General features: G+C 41.1%; 1 protein-coding gene across 2 annotated transcripts; it reads right to left on the reverse strand.

Moving 5' to 3' along the window:
- Positions 1-43: 43 nt before the first annotated feature.
- On the reverse strand, positions 44-20,158 carry ces3 (carboxylesterase 3). Of its 2 annotated transcripts, none has more exons than XM_018704046.2 (13): positions 19,991-20,158; positions 18,701-18,902; positions 18,461-18,599; positions 17,128-17,261; positions 16,819-16,972; positions 16,439-16,543; positions 14,631-14,732; positions 9,609-9,749; positions 9,370-9,450; positions 3,630-3,771; positions 2,892-3,041; positions 2,553-2,625; positions 44-459 (listed from the first exon to the last, which is right to left on the reverse strand). In XM_018704046.2, exons 1-13 carry the CDS (start codon positions 20,055-20,057, stop codon positions 276-278), a joined length of 1,674 nt encoding a protein of 557 aa, XP_018559562.1. In that variant the 5' UTR covers positions 20,058-20,158; the 3' UTR covers positions 44-275. The 2 variants fall into 2 exon arrangements, with proteins under 2 accessions (XP_018559562.1, XP_018559563.1); XM_018704047.1 differs by having other exon boundaries at positions 18,701-18,899; positions 19,991-20,142.

The following is a 20,158-nucleotide window of genomic DNA, read 5'->3' on the forward strand; positions in this document are numbered from 1 at the left end:
ACAGACCATGCTATCGGGGGGTTTTAACAAGAGCACATTCCTCTTTCTCTGGATAGGATTTCCTTTAATTACAGCTATGTTATGAAATATACATTAAAAAGTGGCACTTACATGAAATTAAGACCCAGAACAGAGATACATCCATTCTATAACAGAGACATTAGGGTCTGGACAGTAATTAACAGCACACCTGTTAGTTATGATGAAGAGACATAAACAATTATGAAACTTAGGACCAACACATACAAGTACATGTATATGGCAGCTTGAGGAGATCAGTTTCCAGCTTTGGCTGCTGCTGCTAACTGTTCCAGCTTCTGAGGGAGGGTGACAGTTGCAAAGTGGACTCTGTCCTTCTTCAGTTTCTGTTTCACAGTCTGTGTCAGGCCCAGTTCCAAGTACTCCTGCCTCTGACTGGAATACTGAGGCCAGCTGACCAGACCAGGACCATTGGGAGAGCTGAGGAGATATTCAGTCATGCCAATTACAGACATTAGCAGAGTCTACGTAGCAAAGAAAATCATTTACACACAGTTTGTCACTGATTTCATATGCTGAGTCTTTAAAATTCATGTCTGTATACATTTATGATGCTTTGCCTAAACAATCTCCTTCATTGCCTTGTACTAATTTTTCACAATGTGTGTGTTGACAATTAATTTCAACCTTTCCTATTTTCATTTATTATGTATATAATTTAAAATAACAATTTTTCCATCAATCTGTTTTATTCTTCTACTGCTGAGTACTCTATATGTTTATATCTGTTTCTTTGTCTCTGCATGTTTGCAACTTTATACTGGACACACATAATGTAAAGCACAGTTTTCATACATTTGATCCTGCCTTATTTTTTCTTAATTTGTCTTTTAATCGACTGTGTCCTGTGAATATTTGCTGCTGAACACAACACTGACATGTTATGGTGAACACATTAGGGAACAATTACCTTCTGTGACTCATCCACCATAGCAACACTGGCATGCATTTGGAGTCATGTTTTAGCTCAATGTTTAACTAGCTAGTCACCAGCTTTGTCTGGTGGTGGACAGGTAGCACCCAGTGGGTTTATTAAAATTAAAAAAATATTAAAAAATATATTATTGAAAATTGTGGCTGGACATGAAGTTGATGAGACTCAAACAGTAAAGTCATGGCCATAAAACCAAAAGAATGAGCTGAAAGATGCTAAAAATCTCAGCAGAGCTGAACTGAAGTGCAGAGTCAAGTGATAATGCCCTCTGGGTATTCATTCCTGTAGATGACCCCTTTCGTGTTCCTTCTGTCTTTTTTCTGTGGTTGAAATAAAAATTGATTAGTGCAGCTTTAAAGATATTGGTTTTTTGTCTGGTGGGATACCTGTGTTATCTAAATTTACACCAATCTGGGGCAACAGTGATTTTAAACCTGGCAAAAAGAGATATGGGCTTAAAATTTGGGCAGACAAAGGCCCTAGTAAAATTGCAGATTTATTTGACAACAACACTCTCTTGTTGGTTGTAGATCTGAAACAAAAATATGACATCCAACCAAAACACTTTTTAAAATATCTGCAGATAAGAAGCTATATATTTAAGTTACAGAAGTCTTTATCTCTACCTACACTTAGCCCTATAGAAGAAATAGCAACTAATCAACATCCTAAAAGGGGATTGACTTCAAGCTTCTATGCATTAATCATGGAAGGATCAAAGGTTTCCTCAGATAATAAAAGATTGGCATGGTGTGAGGATTTAAACTCAGTAATTTCCACTGAGGACTGGCTGAAGATTTGCTTAAAATCTCAAACACAAACAATAAATACCCATTTTAAACTACTTCAGTACAAGTGGATAATGAGAATATATGTAACATCAACTCAGCTAAATAAATTCAACCCTAATAACCCTGACACGTGCTACAAATGTGGTAGAGAGGGCACACTATACCATGTGGGACTGCCCACAGATTTAGGCCTCTTGGAGTGAGGTGATGAATATGACTGATTCTGCAGACCCCAAACCTTAGTAAGGCAAATAAACCTATGATTATTTTTTGCTTGTTACAAGCCAAATACACTATAGTCAAATCTTGGAAATCCACTACTAAACCAAGTATTAGTGTCTGGCTTGCAGGACTATCATATTTGCTGGCACTGGAAAAACTCACCTTTACATTAAAGGGTAAATATTTCATTTTTGATAGTATGTGGAGATTTTTTATGGTGTTCTTAGAGGGGAGGAAAGCATTGGAGGCTTGTTCCCCCTGTATGTAAACCATAAACAAATGAAATTGCCTTTTATTTATTATATGTCTGATTGTTTTTTTTTTTTTTTTTGTTTTTTTTTTTTGAAATGCTCTTCTTTAAGGGAGTTGACGGATTATTTACATTTTGGACTGTGCAAAATAACACATGCTACTGCCCTGTGATGTGTATTTCATTGAAGATGTGCCTTATTGTGATAGTTCTGTTTTGCACCTGTATTATATCTTGTTGTAGTGTGATTATTTATTGTGAAAATGAATAAACACACTTGTTAAAAAAAAATATATTGGTTTTTGTCAGTACTGACCCAGTACCAGCAAAGTTGGCCCAGTATGCCATCATGGTCCTACACAGTCTTTCATCCTCCTCAGTAATGTTGCCTGAAGATAGGGAAAGATGGGTTTAATCACATAATCAAATACTGATATCCATTAACTATGACCTGAGGTGACTGCACTGTTTCCATGTTGTAGCCATGCACTCCCCTATTCCAACTAAATCCAGAGCTTGGGTATGTGAAGTGGCGGTGACAGTCAGTTCATATTAGGGTGCTTAGCCTTCACAAGTGTGCACATAAAACAGGAGAGACCATCTAAATCCATTTTAGCACAATACGTACATACTATGGGTGACATATAACACTTACCTATGATTTTTATACGTCCATTCCAGAAACATCCACCAAACATGAAGCCAACATCATCTGCATGATCTGCCTTCACAAAGCTGGGTCTGGTGTGTTTATGTATCTCAGCACGGTACACAAACTCATACATGTAAACTGGAACACCCACACCTACACAGAGGAGAGAAAGGACAAGAGATGTATGCTTGGGTTGAGATGAAGGTCAGAAGTCAGGATGAGCTTATCTTTGCAGGTAATTATCATTGTTTACTGCAGGGTGAAGCATAAAAGTGCTGCTTTTCATATACCCAGCTTGAAATGGGAGCATCTAATGATCTATAATCTGTAGCAGCAATCTACCCAACACTAACAGAGCAATTAATCAATCCTCTGTACATGACACAAATAAAGACAACACTGCCTCCTAGAAATTATGTTTTTATACAACTAGTCTGAAACAGCAAATGGTTTGAGAAATATTACTGTGTTAACATTATGAGGAAATCCTGCTGGCAGATTGACAGGAACTGACATTAACCCACACATTTTCCTAACCTTAACCAAAATACTTCAGTTCAATAATCGTAACCACAGATGCAAACTCCTGGCTCTGGTGTGACATACGATTCCAACAACCTCCTTGTGACTCATTCAGTAGCTTACTTCATTCATTCATTAAAAGAAATGTGGCCTCTGAACACAGTCCATTCAGCAACAGCACCTGTCAGCTGCATAAGTGAAAATTATTTTAATTCTGACCCAGATGGTATCCAGCCACCTTGACAACAGGCAGCGTCATTAGCAGGTCTCCCATGATCTCAGTGAATCCATCCCTGATCTCCTCTGGTGTTTTAGCTTCTTTCAGGTATTCATCTGCGATGAGGCTGTTGGCAGACGAGGCCTGGAACAGGAGAGAAAGGTTGGACCGTCAGACTTCTCTCTCAGGTTATGCTGTTTTTCTTTTCAGCCCATTGACAAGAACAATGATTTCATGACCTCTTATCAGTCACTAACCACATATGTGCAGAGCAGAGGTGCAGTCAGATAATAAATCTGACACTTACTTTTGAATTCAAACTAAAGCAGTCTCAATATTGTTGACATCTGATGAATATGTGTTGAATATTTGATCAGTGTGTTTTCCTGATGATGACTTTGCAGGTCAAAATATTGCAGCATTAAAATTTTGGGGGCTTGAAAATGCGTTGTGCAGACAACCCTTTTTTTCATGAATATCATAATAATATATTGCTTAGTACACTAAAAAGTTCCACTCATGACTGCATTTGCAGTCCACCATCATCAGTGTCAACACACTGTTGCAGTGACTTATGCAGTTATGGAGCCATAATTTGCATATAACTATGACAAATGAAAGAGGAAGTATTTTCTGCCAACCAGGTTTTATTTAAAGGACCAGTGTGTAACATCCGTTGGGATCTATTGGCATAAATTGAATATGATATTTTTAAATATGATTTTATGAGTGTATAGTTGTTACAGGGGGTGATAGCTCTCACTCTATGATGATCTTTGTTGGGCGTGCGCAGTGGGCACAGTGAGTTTATAGTGATTGAGTCTGAAGCAGAAATACAAGTTGATATGAACAGTAAGACTGTGTCTGTAATCATTGAGCATTTCACAATGACACACACACAAATATGGTGTCAGAAGTGACTGGCAGGACTCTGGAACAGCAGTGAGTTTAAGTTAACAACGTAACAGATCACCATCCGCCATTTTGCCGTTAGCATTAACCAAGATAACTAGCACGGCCACCAACAACCCACCGCCCGGGGAGATGAGAATGACCCGCGACTTAAGCAGCAATTGGGACATCTTCAAAGAAGAATTCCAAGACTACTTACTGACGTCTGGGCTGAAGGAAAAACCAGCCGATGTACAGGCTGCCACACTGAGAAGGGTGAGTGCCGGCATGTGTACAAGTACAATTTGCAGCTCACACCAGACCGGCGCAAAGACGTCAGGGCTGTCCTGGAAGCATTGGAGATAGGGATGCACCGATACCGATACTAGTAATGGATATCGGGTCTGATATCCTGTTCCTGTACTTGTACTCGTACTCGTAAAAGTGTTCCGATACCACAGCCCAATACCACTTTATGGCAGCGTGACGTTCACTTTGGCGGTCAGGTGCTGATTGAGAGCAAGGAGGAGGAATGTCGGTGGTGTGGAGGTATTTCAAAGTGGATGACGGTGACTAAAGTAAAGCGGACTGCAAATTATGCTCTGCAGAGTTGTCAAGAGGAGGGACAAAAGCGAGAACTTTCAACACACGCAATCCGATAAAACATCTAAAAAACCAACACGATGCTGAGTTCAAAGCGTTTGCTAATAATGGCAAACAGCAACAACCAACTTTGCAGCAAAGCGTTTGCTGGCAAACAGCAAGCAGCAAACTCTGGAGAAGATGTCAAGAGACAACCCGCGCGCAGTGAAAATAACAGAGGCTCTGACCCAGTACATTGCTCTTGATGACCAGCCATTGTCGGTTGTTGATAATATGGGATTTAGGCGTCTTCTCAGTGTACTGGAGCTGAGGTATGAGACCCCTAACCGACACCACATCACTGACACAGTGTTGCCAAAGCTACACGACTTTGTGAAGAGGCACATCTGCAACCTGTTGCAAGACATTTCGGCCCTCAGCTTCACCACTGATATTTGGACGAGCAGTGTTAGCCCGGTGTCCCTCATCAGTTTAAGTGCACAGCAGAATGACGAGGATTTTAATCCGCGAACAGTCGTCCTGCATGCAAAACAGTTTAGGGGTGCTGGATGACATGCTTCAGACATGGGGGGTCCCTGTTCTGTTCATGTTGTGCTACATAATAATGCGAAAAACATGATCAAAGCCATGAGTGACGCTGGACTCCCGAGCCTGCCGTGTGTTGCACACACCCTCCAGCTAGCTGGCTGTTAATGAGGGGCTTTTAGCACAGAGGAGCGTGGCTGATGCTGTGGCAGTTGGACGGAAAATAGTTGGACATTTTAAACATTCTGCCTTAGCCTACTCCTGCCTTGAAGATATTCTGTTTGTTAAAAATATGCAGTTGAATGCTAAAATGTCAATAACAGTACTTTAACAGTACTTCTATTTGAGTAAAATGTGAAACAATATCTGAAGAAAATAAAACACGTTTTCAAGTATATGTATGAAGTATAATGGCATTAATAAGTACTCGTATCGGTACTCGGTATCGGCAAGCACTAAGATCCAGGTATCGGTATCATATCGGTTTGGAAAAAAGTGGTATCGTTGCATCCCTAATTGGAGAAATATTTTAAGCTAACACAGAATGTAATATTTGAGAGATGTATCTTTCAGAACCTGCAAACAAGAGGATGGTGAGAGTACTGATGCTTTTATTACCAGACTTAGAGAGAAAGCTGCTTATGAATATTGAGAGCTTCAAAATCAGCTGATAAGGGACACAGGGATCCTGGGTATTTCTGATGAGAGTATTCGATGCCAACTATTGAGGGAGAAGGACCTCACACTAGCGTCAGCCATTGAGATCTGTAGAGCAGCAGAAATGACAGCTATGGCCATTAAATCCATGGTGCAGGACCAACCAAAGGAAAGCATACATGCTGCTACAGACTGTCGCCAACTTTACAGCCCCAGATAGGGGCTGACAGTCCAACAAGCCCCAACTTCAAATACCAGGAGGCACAAACACAGCAGCATGCAGGTACTGTGGTAATACATGCAGGCGTGGCCGTGAGACAACGGTACTCAGTAAAATATTGAACCGTTCGGTGCGCCCTACACGGTACAATATGCCCTAATGGACCACGGGTTTTTGGTTTTGCAATTCATTTTGCATTGGCGCTTATTGCTTTCCAGTGTGTGTGTGTGCGCCTGTCCAGGCAGGTGAAAGCCCTCCCCACGAGTTAATGTCCAATCACTGTTGTAGCTCCACCCACTCACCACCTCTCACACTGTAACTGGAATGTAAGTGCAGCTCACAGAAGCGGAAAAGATGAAAACAAACAAGCATGGCCAGCACTAGCGGAGGAGTTGAGAGGCAAAAGTTCGAAGAAGGCATCGGGCTTCGGCAAAGCCATTGAAAACGTTTTTGGCTAAAACACAGAGCCTCGCACTGACCACGGATAGTTGGACCTCCCGAGCAACAGAAAGCATCATTTGTCATGAACAACATCCACCTGCTTGTAATTTGGAATGGAGAAGGCAGCACCTGCTTCTCCAAGCTGTTGTGCTATGTTGACTCCATTTGGTCTCCCTGACTGAGTCAATTCACTTCAGAGACAGGGTATGTGAAATTCTGAAATGCTAGGGGACTGTGTAGGTCGGGATATGTCTTCTTCATTTGACTACGTTAATGGGTCTCATATCTACTGATTTTTGGAACTGTAGGGTCTGCCATTCAGGATGGTGATGTGGATGCACTGATGGACAGTGAACAAATTATTATTAGGCTGGGCTACTCTTTATGTTTTATTCTAATAATTTTCCAAGCAAAGTAAGTGCACATTGTTACCTCATGTAACGTTACAGTTTAAACAGTGAATTAAAGCTGCTTCATCATGGCAACTGGACAACAGACATTAGCTTGAACTGAGTTTGCTAGCTAATATGGTCTCAGGTTTTCACACAGTCAAACAATAACCTACTACTTGCAGCATTCAGGAGAGTTTTGATGTATATGCCATCATCAGAGGCCTGTTTCAAACTGCATGTTTGACACATACCTTTGTCTTGTCATCACTCAATTTAAAGCGTCCTCACACAGCTGAGGTCCTATGTAACAATGTTCACAACTGTGAGTGAGAGAAATGTTTCTACATTTTAGTAGTGTAGTAATAATAAGTATAGTGTAAGAAAGTGCGCTTTGCCTTTATTGAGAACCTACATTTAACAAAACACACAAAAAAATCCAACAAATATCTGAATCACAAAATTGAAAGCCTACCTAACTTATGTCAGAACAGTTTAATATTTGGGTCCAGCTCTATATCACCAGTAATAAACTGTACATTTATGGGAAACTCTTCCACAACCAAGAACTGACTTTTACTTGTCAGTCAACAACATAGCAGCTCTGACATCAAGTCAGTTTTTATTTATATTGTGCCAAATCACAACAGATGTTATCTTGAGGCACCTCATCACCTTCACACAGGTAACATGAAATACTTAGGCATCAGTGTATCTCCCAAGCTGTCAGAGCTGTTCAATCTAAATTTCACACCACAATTTAAACCAATACAAGATGACTTACATCTCTGAACCAATCTACCCATTTCTTTCTTACCTGGCCAATCAGCTCAAATAAAATGACTCAATCCTTAAAATGTGATTTTTTATGGTTAGAAACTAAACAGGCATTATTAAAAGGCATACATTTATTAGACCTCTAATTTATTAACCAAACCATCATGCAACATCATTGCATCATTGTAAAAACAGCTTCAGGCCTGTCAGCGTGGAGGACTTCAAATCATCAACAGCTACACCATCCCTCTGCTCACCAGTTTGGAACAGCCAAACCTAAACATTACATCTCACCATCTGGAAGGATAAAGGAATGACACATCTTCACCATGTCATTCAAGGAATTCTATAATTTTCTGTATTTAATCCAGAGGTGTGGCAATGAGAAAGTGTTGAAAAAAAAAATTCTTATCAAGAATTTTAATTATTTTTAAGAGCTAAGACATCTCAATATCTTTCACAATCTCCAAGTCTCCATCAATACCAGTCCTGGCTTCTGAACCCAACTCTGCAAAAATGACTTCAACAAGAGCAATAACACAGCTCAACTTAAACAAAACTATACACAGATTATGCACAGAATGGGATTTACCCAATCAGACAGATACACATACTGTTTACAAAACACAGTCGCCACTTAATTAGTTTCAAGTTACAAGTTTTCAATTAAATCACATATGGGACTGCCATATCCCTTTATCCCCAGAGGTCTGCATCTCAGGCAACCTATCAGCATTGCAATTACACAACACAACTTATAGTATTCTACTCACAGCCTTAATTATATTAGAAACCCCACATCAGACATAAATCAAAATAGCAGTTTATATGTCTTAGAACATGTCCGGAGGGGATCTTTAAATTAGGGTCATCAAGAATACTTGGTTTCTTGCATGAAAAACAAAAAAGTTTTTTAGAAGACAAGCCAAGGTAAACTGGCAGTTTTTGCACTTTTAATGTCACTTTTTGGAGTTTAACACTGATATTTTAGCAATGGATTGGACAGTACCATTGACCCTGGTGTATTTCAACCTTTTTCTTAAATTCAAACTTTTGTATTTTTGGACTGTTTTAGTTTTTGTGTATTATACTATGAGGGATGAATTAAGAATTTTAAATTGGATTTAATTTTTGTTATTGAACCTTTCATTAGGTTTTGAATGATTTTAGTGTTGATCAGTCAGTCAACCATTACCATCATTATCATCAACAAGCAGCAAAAACTACGATGGAGCTCACCCCTGTAGGATTGAACATGTTCACCACTGCCAGCACAGACTCTCTGTTCATACCATTCTCCCAGCCAGGAGGGGCAAAGCTCTGTGATCAATGTGAGACAAAGTTTCTGTTAGTTCAAGATGAAGTGGATCTACAAACTGAGTAACATCAGCATGAATAATTAGTGAAACTGTCACAGAGGCTGGGTAAAGTACATTATGCCTGAATATCTGGAATGAAAGAAATGAGTTGAGTGTGACCTGAGGCAGGATCCATCCAAACTCATGGTTGGTTATTCCCATCATAACTGGAACCATTAACACTTCTTTCCTTTTGAGAAGCTCCTCTGCTGTATCAGTGAGAAACACACCATCCACCACACCTCCCAGGAAGATTTTCATCTAAACACAAGACAGAGCATCAGTGTAACTTTGGCCAAGTGGATAGATGGAAAACAAACCACACTCACTGAGCACTTTATTAGGAACAACTGTACACCTGCTTATTCATGAAATTATCCAATCAGCCAATCATGTAGCAACAGAGCTGAGTGTAAAATCCTGCAGATCCAGGTCAGAAGCTTCAGTTAATGTTTACATCAAATATCTGAATGGTTTTCTGAGATCTGAAGGTCTCGAGAGTTTTTACTCTGAATGGAGCCAAAAACTTCATTCATTGACAAATCATTGACAAACAACTGCTACATCTTGTTGATGAGAGAGGTCAGAGGTCATGGTCAGACTGGTTGGAGCTGACAGAAAGGCTGTGGACAGAAAGAAGAACAACTCCAACCTTGAGGTGGATGGACTACAGCAGCATCAGACCACGTCAGGTTCCACTCCTGTTAGCCAAATCTAAGGCTGCTGCTGCTGAATACTGGAAACATGTAGCCTGGTCTGGTGGATCTGGATTTCTGCTGAAGCAGCAGATGGTCTGAATCTGAATCCATGGAGCCAACCTCCCTCATGTCAATAGTCCAGGCTGCTGCTGGTGGTGTAATGGTGTGGGGAATGTTTTCTTGACTCACTTTGGGCTCTTAATACCAATCAATTGTGGTCTGAATGTCACAGCTTATCAGAGTATTGTTGCTGTAACCATATTTAACTGTTTATGGCCACAGTTTATCATCTTCTAATGGCTACTTCCAGCAGGATAATACTCCATGTCACAAAGCAAAAGTCTCAAACTGGTTTCACGAACATCTTTCATCTTTGTCGCATCTTTTTTGGCACCAACCTGGCACGGAAGTTTACTCCTATGAATGTACAACTGGCGAGGTTAGGAATATGTGTTTTTACTGCTTGGACTGTTTAAAACGGCATCCGGAGACCCGTTCAGCCACAGCTCCATTGTTTACACTCGGGAGCTGTTAGCACTGGGCAACACAATGGTACTCCCTGGAGCAAGATCGGAGATCCCCGTTGAACTATGGAGAAGGAAAAAGGGCTGCAGAGCTGGAGTGAAGCGCCGAGAGAAGAGCTCTGCCCCCGAAGATGGAAGAGCTAACAGCGCTAACCAGACCGCAGAGGGAGCCTATCGTGTGTTTGTTAAGTGTGATGAGATATTGAAGACCTCGCCGAAAAACACATATACATCGGAATCCCCGACAGGATTCGAAACGACAAGACTTCTGCGACAAATATATACCACAACCATGAGTCTTCCCTGTTAGACCACCGGTCTGCCTCTTAGCTGCCATACCTTTAATGTATAAGTCTTGGTCACTCTGTCAGCTGTTTAACACCTGTTACTGATTCATGAAACACGCACATGTTAACTGGTGATAGTCACAACATAAACAGTCCCTGTTTACTTCATAGCTCAAAAAGATGTGCATGGCACTGATCAACTTCAGGTCCTCTACACTTGTATTATGTATTAACAACACATCCGACAAAGTGCAGACAAATCATGTGTTGATTATCGTCATGTAATCTCCTAAAATAAACAGGCTAGCACTTGAACTACTGTAAAATGATAAACCAGCCTGGTTCCTTGTTGAGCTTTAGGGCTGTGTCCATTCTCAGAGGACTGATCTCCTGCTCATTTAAGGGAACATCCACCACCTCCTCCTTTAAAATCATGTCTGCCAACTTTAGCAAGAAAGAAGCTGAGGACACATGGAAGCTTAACAAATCCAGCAATGTGCTTATGTGAACCGAGGACAGACGCTTACTTTATACACATGAACGCCACATGTCCGCTGTGTTGATATGGGTGAGTGATGGTCTCTCATGATCAGTCACAAGCTGTGTATTTGGTTTAGTAAGGACAATATCTGTCCACTTTTTACCAAAAACCAAAACAACTTTCCTTTGAGTCTGCCATGCTTGAGTATCCTTCATAACACCGGGGTTTCTCCAGGCCTCATTAGTCATTTTTGATGCCCGCTATGAAGTAAACAGGGACTGTTTATGTTGTGACTATCACCAGTTAACATGTGTGTGTTTCATGAATCAATAACAGGTGTTAAACAGCTGACAGACTGACCAAGACTTATACATTGAGGGTATGACAGCTAAGAGGCAGACTGGTGGTCTAACAGGGAAGACTCATGGTTGTGGTTTATATATGTCGCTGAAGTTTTGTCACGCGATAGGCTCCACTTCCTGAAAATGACGAATCTGTGATGGACAAGATGTTAGCAACATCTGGAGCACAGCTAGTGAAAATGTAAACAAATATCACCAGTTAAAGGATCACTAGTTAAACTGGAACACCAGACTGTAGCCTTATGTGCTTCACAGAATCGTGGCTAAATGAACTCACTCCAGACTCGCATGTTTCACTGGGTGGTTTCCAGCTTGTGAGAGTGGACAGGAAAGCCAAGGAGAACGGTAAGAAGAAAGGAGGGGGCATTGTGATGTTTCTGAATGACAGATGGTGCAACCCAGGTCATCAGGTCATCAAGGTAAATGAGCAGTTCTGCAACAGCGACATTGAGCTGTTAGTAGTTAGCATGCAGCCATACTACATCGCGAGGGAGTTCTGGCACGTTATAGTGATAACTGTATGACTTGCTGTATGCAAACATCAGCAATGCATACAGTTCTTCACCCCTACCCCAGTGGGCCATTCCGACCACAACCTGGTCCATCTGATCCCTGCCTATATACCCTTGGTAAATAAACAACTACCTACCAAAAGGTATGTGAGGAGATGGACTGAGGAGGCCAGTTCTGCCAGTTTTTGCTTTGACACCACGGATTGGGAGGTGCTGTGCGGTCCACATGGGGAGGACATTGACAGTCTGACAACCTGCATCACAGGCTACATAAACTTATGTGTGGAGAACACTGTGCCTACTAAGAAGGTGCTGTGTTTCTCCAACAACAAACCCTGGGTGACCCCAGAATTAAAAACCCTGACCTCTCACCTGATGAAGACAATGAAGACAGAGGTCCCGAGCCACCTCTGACACCTGGTGATCGACCCCTTGCAGTTCGCCTATAGACCTGGCATTGGTGTGGAAGACCTTGTTATCTACCTGCTGCACAGATGCCGTTCACATCTGGAGAACACTGGGAGCACTGTGAGGGTCATCTTCTTCGACTTCTCCAGTGTATTCAATACTATCCAACCATCACTGCTCAGGGGGAAGCTGGAAGGAACTGGAGTTGACTGTAACCTGGCTGCATGGACCACCGACCTACCTCACCAACAGACTGCTGTATGTGAGGCTTTATGACTGTGTGTCTGATGTGGTGGTCTGCAGCACTGGGGCTCCACAGGGTACAATGCTGTCCCCTCTCCTATTCAGCCTGTACACATCGGACTTCAGAGACAACACAGACAGTTGCCATCTCCAGAAGTTCTCTGATGATACAGCCATTGTTGGGCATGTTTGTCAGGGGAACAATCTGGAGCAAGACGAAGGAGGTGGTGATCAATGACGGAAATCACCTCACACTGCACCGGTAAACATACAGGGTTTAGACATTGATATTTTGGAGGAGTACAAATACCTGGGTGTTTACCTCAGTAATTAACTGGACTGGTCTCACAACACCAACGCCCTGTGCTAAAGGGCCAGAGTCGTCTCCACCTACTGGTGTGTGCAGGCCACTGCTGAGGGCCTTTTATGACTCTGAGGTGGCTTCTGCCTACTTTTATGCAGTGGTCTGTTGGTATAGTGGATCCTCAGAGAGAGACAGGAAGATACTGAATAGGCTGGTCAGATGGGCAGGCTCTGTCCTGGACTGCTCTCTGGACTCCATTGAGGAGGTGGGTGGGAGGAGGATGTTGGCCAAGCTGACATCTATCATGGACAACCCCTCCCACCCCCTGCATGAGACTGTGGGTGACCTGAGCAGCTCCTTCAGCAACAGACGGTGCAAGAAGGAGCGCTACCGCAGGTCATTTATTCCAACAGCCATCACACTGTACAACACTAGTCTGACTCAACAATAAACCTGCACTCTGGACTCCATTTCTGGTCACTTTTTTGCACATACTTTTTACCTACCTCACTGATCATCACCTTTTTCTGTAATCCAAACTGCACATTTATGTTTATTAGAGAGTTTTATGCTGTTTTTGCACTTTAATTTTTTTTATCCTCCTGTGCCTTTTATTATATTTTATATCTTTTCTATTATTCACTTGTTCGTTCTCACTGCTGCTGTAACGAGTGAATTTCTCACAAGTGGGATAAATAAAGTCTATCTTAATCTTAACATGACAGTGAGTTCAGTGAACTTCAGTGACCTCCCCAGTCACCAGATCTGAATCCAGTAGAACACCTTTGGGATGTGGTAGAATAGGAGATCGGCAGCATGAATGTGCAGCTGACAAATCAGCAGAAATGGTGTGATGCAGTCATGTCAACATGGAACAGAACCTCAGTTTCCAACAGAGTTCCAAGTTCCAAAGTTTCCAACATCTGGAGGAATCCAGATCAAAGAGAGGAACCAGTATTCAAGAGGTGTTCCTGAATATAAAATGTTTACCAGCCAAAGGTGTTCACAGGCTGCTATCTTGTGGCTTAAGTTAGGCTTGATGCTTCAATTTCTGATCTGGAATTGCACACAGAGTCTGGAGACAATTAAATTCCCTTTCGGGTGAGGTTTCAGTTTCATTGGTTGACCTCTATAGCTCTATGATCTGCAAGAATGAGCTCCAGCATCATATAATATTTTCAGCAGGGTAGTTTTGGCCTCTTAATTTAACTTGAACTACACTGTACAAACAAATGGATCTGGGAAATGCAAGACAGAATAAAATACATGTCACCTAATACATAATCAAATTAAAGCTAAGTACATATCTAACATCACATTTACCTTTTTGGTTGCCTCAACTAACTCCTCTTTACTTTTTCCCCTCATACATTGGACCAGTTCCTCTGTGCTGCTGCGGTCACATTCAGTCAGGTTGGCAACGATCTAGGTATAAGAAAGAGATGAATAAATATCACAAATACATAAGTAAATGTACCCTGATACAGTAGTTCTTGAAATGAAAATCTTACTTATTTTATTCTACATGAAAATCAGAACAGAATCAGAGGAACCAAACTCTGAATACCAGATATTCAGGTACAAGCAACAAAAGTACTGACAGCTCCTGATAATGTTATTAATAGAAAATAAAGAAAATGGCACTGTTTCTCCTTTATCACCCACATGTTCACAAAGTACCAGGCCTTATTCTAGATACACATTTTCTGACTATTAATGCACATCATATTAAACCTCTATACAGCTCCACACCAGGCAGAAACTATTAAACTAGATTCTGATTTCTGTTCTCCCCAAAGTGAACACAGGCCTCAGCCTGACCACCCCATGAATATTGTCTGACTGGCCTGGTTCTATCTGTTAGATTTGTTGGACTTTGGATTTCTGCCTGCTCCTCACTAGATTTGTTTACCTGTTTGGACTGCTTCCTTTGGTTTTGACCTTTGCCTGCCTCATCTTCCCTGAATCCTTTTGTTCTTCTTTGTTGCACACACTGTACTGGATTCACTCTGCAGCTGTGTCTGTAAATGGGCCCTGTCCCCTGCCTGCACCTCCTGTCTCCACATTATGCTGACATAAACAGTAACATTCATGGGTTAAGGTTCATATGTGAGAGGAACTATAGATTACCTCTGCACTAATTATATTTTTATATTAACAGCAGATCAAATGGCTGTGTGTGATGTACATGTTGCTCTGGGTGACAAACTCAGAAAATTATCTCCACATTCTGCAGCTCTTTTAGTCTATTTTGGATTATTATTATTTTGGCTTTCTTTCATGGAACTCTGCTCAACTTCTCTTTCAGCAGCAGACAACTGTGTCCATGGAATAAACACTGACAAACCCGCTGTGAGGATTTTCTCAGGAGTTAGTGGATACCAAAACAGAACTACAGTGAGAGTGGATATCAGCTGAATGCAAACATGAGCCCAGTGGAATCCTAAATGCTTTGTTAGTTGTGTAAATAAAGAAGTGTTTGTTAATTGTTCTGTTCACAATAACAACTTTATGAGGTGATCATATGCAAATGTTTTTGTCTTAATTTATTTCTTACCTGTGACCAAAAGATGTAATGCAGTTTTCAGTACTGCCACTACAAATACAGACTGAGGCACTTTATTAGGAACACCTCTACATCTGACAGCAGAGCAGTGTATAAAATCCTGCAGATCCAGGTCAGGAGCTTCAGTTAATGTTCGCATCAAATATCAGAATTGAGGAAAAATGTGATCTCAGTGACTTTGACTGTGACATGATTGTTGGTGTCAGATGAGCTGAGTTTTTCTGCTCTCTGTCTCTGCTGATCTCCTGAGATCTAACATCTCAAGAGTTTTTATTCTGAATGGCGCCAAAAACTATTATTGACAAATAACTGCTACACCTTGTTGATGAGAGAGGTCAGAGGTCATGGTCAGACTGGTTGGAGCTGACAGAAAGGCTGTGGACAGAAAGAAGAACAGCTCCAACCTTGAGGTGGATGGACTACAGCCACATCAGACCACGTCAGGTTCCATTCCTGTCAGCCAAGAACAGAAATGCAGTGGACCTATGCTGTTTCTAATAAAGTGCTCAGTGAGTATCCGTGTTCAAAGCAAAGAGCGTGTATCTGTGAGATTTTATTACAGTACCTTGGCATAACTCAAAGGATGGCTTGTAGTGTAGGTCCCAAGTGTTGCTACTCCACTTTGAAAAATTGCCCTCTGAAACAATCCTTTAGCTTGAGGAGACAGAGTCTGCTCATAAGGACAGATATATCTGTAATCACTTGATGAATGGACATGATACATGATACATTACAGACATCACTCACACATTTGGGTCACAAGCATATAAATAAATAAATAAATTTGTGTTTGAATCATGTTCCTCTCAAGACACTGCACTGAAACTGTAAAAAGGCCTATGCAAACAAAATTTCGTTCTGTTACACTTGCTGCATACTGAATGACAATAAAAGTCTGTCTAAGTCTAAGTATAAGTCTAAGACATGCTGGTTGGGTGTTTTTACCAGTATGGAGGCACTGATGCCTCCTGCAGATTCTCCAGCGACTGTGACAGTTTGTGGATCGCCTCCAAAAGCTTCAATATTTTCCTTCACCCATCTCAGAGCTGCCAGCTGATCCAAGAAACCCCAGTTGCCCTGAGCGTGTTCATCCCCAGTGCTTTGGAATGGGATAAGTCAGGACACTTGCTTTGGATTCTTGGAGAATCATTTCATTTAGAAAAGTCTGGAAAACAGTCTCTGTGATACTGATCATGTTCTCAGTTTATTTCTTTATCTGAAACCTGTGACAGAAATCAGCAACAAACACCTTACCTCAGGAATCCCAGAATGCCAAGGCGATACTGAATAATAACCATCACAATGTTTTCATAAGCAGCTAATGGAGAGCCATCATATTGAGAAGCTGCACCCATTGACAGACCTCCACCGTGGATCCACACCATCACCTGACACAACACAACACAACACAACACAACACAACACAACACAATACAACACAACACAGTGTACTGTCTGTAATGCAATAGCTACAGTATGATGCATTAACAGGTTACACATTCACCACAACTGGTGATCTGTCCAGGGTGTACCCTGCCTCTCACCCACTGTCAGCTGGGATAGGCTCCAGCCCCCCGTGACCCTTGACGAATAGGCAATACAGATAATGGCTGGATAGATATTCAGAACTGTACTGTTTGGAGTCAGTGAGGGAGTGATGGTATGATCATTGTAAACAGTTGAAATGTGTCATGGTTTTGGGTTTCAGTCTGCTCATTCATTCTGTCTGTCCACATGTTGTATTTCTGTTGTCATTTCAGATCCTACCTGTCTTTCCTGCAGTAGTATAGTACCTGACCTGCTCCTCCTCCCTCTCACCTGTTCCCCTTCCCCTCATTAGCTCCCTCAGATAAAGTAGACTGGTGTGTTTCCACTTGCTCTCTGCCAGGTTGTCTTTCTGCCATGTGCCTCAGCTTTCCAGTACTCTGTTCTTTGCCTGTGTTGATCCTGATTGTGTTTTTGACCTTGCACTTGTTTTTTGGATTTTGCCTCAGACCAACACTTTGTTTGCCTGCTTGGATTTTTGTGTCTGTTTTTTTTTTTTTCTAAATAAAGACTCTTGGGTCCCTTTTCTGAGAACTGTGACACAAACATTTGGTCCCTAAAGCAACTGAAATGTCAATTGGAAGAGTAGTAGCTGAAAGATTGAAAGCAGTTGAACTATTAAAAAATGAGAGATAAAGGATGGTGAAGTGTCATTTGATATGTGAACAAATCATTTAAATTTGAGTTGGTTTTGGAGCTGAAAGCAGATAAACAAATGAAAACATGTAAATGACAGAGGTGGTTTAACACTGAAAGCAATGGAAGCATCAGTTAAAGGCACTGAAAGGACTTTAAATCAGTTTGGTGTAATCAGTGAAAGTTATCATGTGGTGAATAAGTGCTGATAGCAGATGAAATGTTATTTACTGTGTGAATAATGAAAACAAAATAACACAAACACCTTACATTAGAGTTCTGTCTGGTACAGCAGCACCAGAAGCTGCTCTCTCTATTCACACAGTTAGTGTTTAATGTAGAGCTGTTGCATTTCCATATTTGAATTAGTGAACCTCTGTACATACAAGTTGTCTGTTTAACTCACCGGCAGTTTGTTCCCTCTTGTTGCTTCAGCTGGAGTGTATACATTCAAATACAGACAGTCCTCTGAAAGCTCAGGTGGGGTGTACTGCACTGACATGGTCTTAGAAACATTCACAACTAATTCTGGATCCTGGATACACCTGGGATCAAAAGAGAAAAAGTGTGTGTCATCCAGAGAGGAAAACACTGTTACTTAAAACTTGTCATGTCCTTTGGAAATTCAGGGATCACCAAGTATTACATGGGAGGTTGTTGTGTGCCATCTCTCTCCCCCTCCCAGGGCTCTGTATCCTGGGGAGCAGCCAGGCGGAGGGGCCCCACAGGGGGGCGAGCAAAAGGGATTCCAAGGTATTGCTTCACCCTTCTCTCTGTGCCTTTCACTGTCACATATTCCCCTCTGATCCTGCCATCTTTCAAAGAGACCACAAGGTCATCGCTCCCTGCTGAAGACACAAGTGTATGGTTCGTGTGTTAAAGGACAATAACAGTGTTTTTTCAAGGTTATAGTCAATGTATATGTTAGATTGCTGCCAGACATTTTCAATTCATGCAAAATTTTAGTTAGATTTTTCAATGTGCATCAGAGTTATCCTGCAGACATTTGCTTGAATGATCATCATCCATCCATCATGTCTGCTGTGATCACTGTCAATGTTATATTATTGTTATATAATAATGTATATAATAATGTGTGGTGTCTGCACTGTGTTACCATTCAACAATAACATGACTGTAAGAAATGAAAAGTGGGTTCAGACATGTTGACATATTGATGATTTTTGTTCAGTTGCAGTGCTGAAATGAATGGAGGACAAAGGGTGCCCGGGAGAAGAAAAACATGGAAAATGTAAACAGTGAATAGTGGAACTGGGACATGCTGTAGCTATGGGATTCCTCATGTCAAATATTGACTTTGATGAAGGACCAAAACTTGACTTTAATCATTTAATGTATGTATTTAACCTAAAAGTACAACTTTCTTTTAGCCATGTTTTTTTTTTTGTTTGTTTTTTGTGGATGGTAACTGCAACAATAAGACTTTAGCGTGTTTTGTAGAATGGTCAGCACTGATGTAAGTAAGATAGCATGTGTGAAAACACAGTTATGATCCTTTATTTATTTATGTAATTGTTTATCCTCACAGTTGATTAAACTAATTTCTAAATACAGAGTTCACTTTCTAAAACTTCTGTTGTTTCATGCAAAAAGAAAACCAATGAAAGCATCAGTAATGATTGTCCAATATAAATTAAATAGTATCTCTGCCACTTGTATTGAAATTAAGGATCTGAAAATGTCTTCCATCAGTGATTTTAGAAATGTGAACTCAGCATGGAGATGTGTGTAAACAAGTGTAACTACACACAAACAAAACTAACAAATTGTAATGTCAGTCCAGGGATCACTTCACCATTTCAAATCTCCTGGAAAAAAAAGCCCACTCACCTATAGACACATACCTTCTGCTCACACTGGCTTATGCATCATGATGACCTGCTCTGACATGAATTAAAATTAAGTGTTTTCTTACCTGGTGTAGCCTGTGCCACTTCTGTCAGCACAGGAAGCAAATAAACCATGATCAGCACTGTTCTCATCCTCACTGAGCTCAAAGAAAAGACAGAAGGATTTACAGTGGACTTTCAGAGAAATAGCCCTCTGCCCCCATCCTGGCCCTCTAGTACCTCCCCTCCAACAC

Source organism: Lates calcarifer, linkage group LG10 (genome assembly GCF_001640805.2).
Source record: "Lates calcarifer isolate ASB-BC8 linkage group LG10, TLL_Latcal_v3, whole genome shotgun sequence".
Taxonomy (NCBI): domain Eukaryota; kingdom Metazoa; phylum Chordata; class Actinopteri; family Centropomidae; genus Lates; species Lates calcarifer.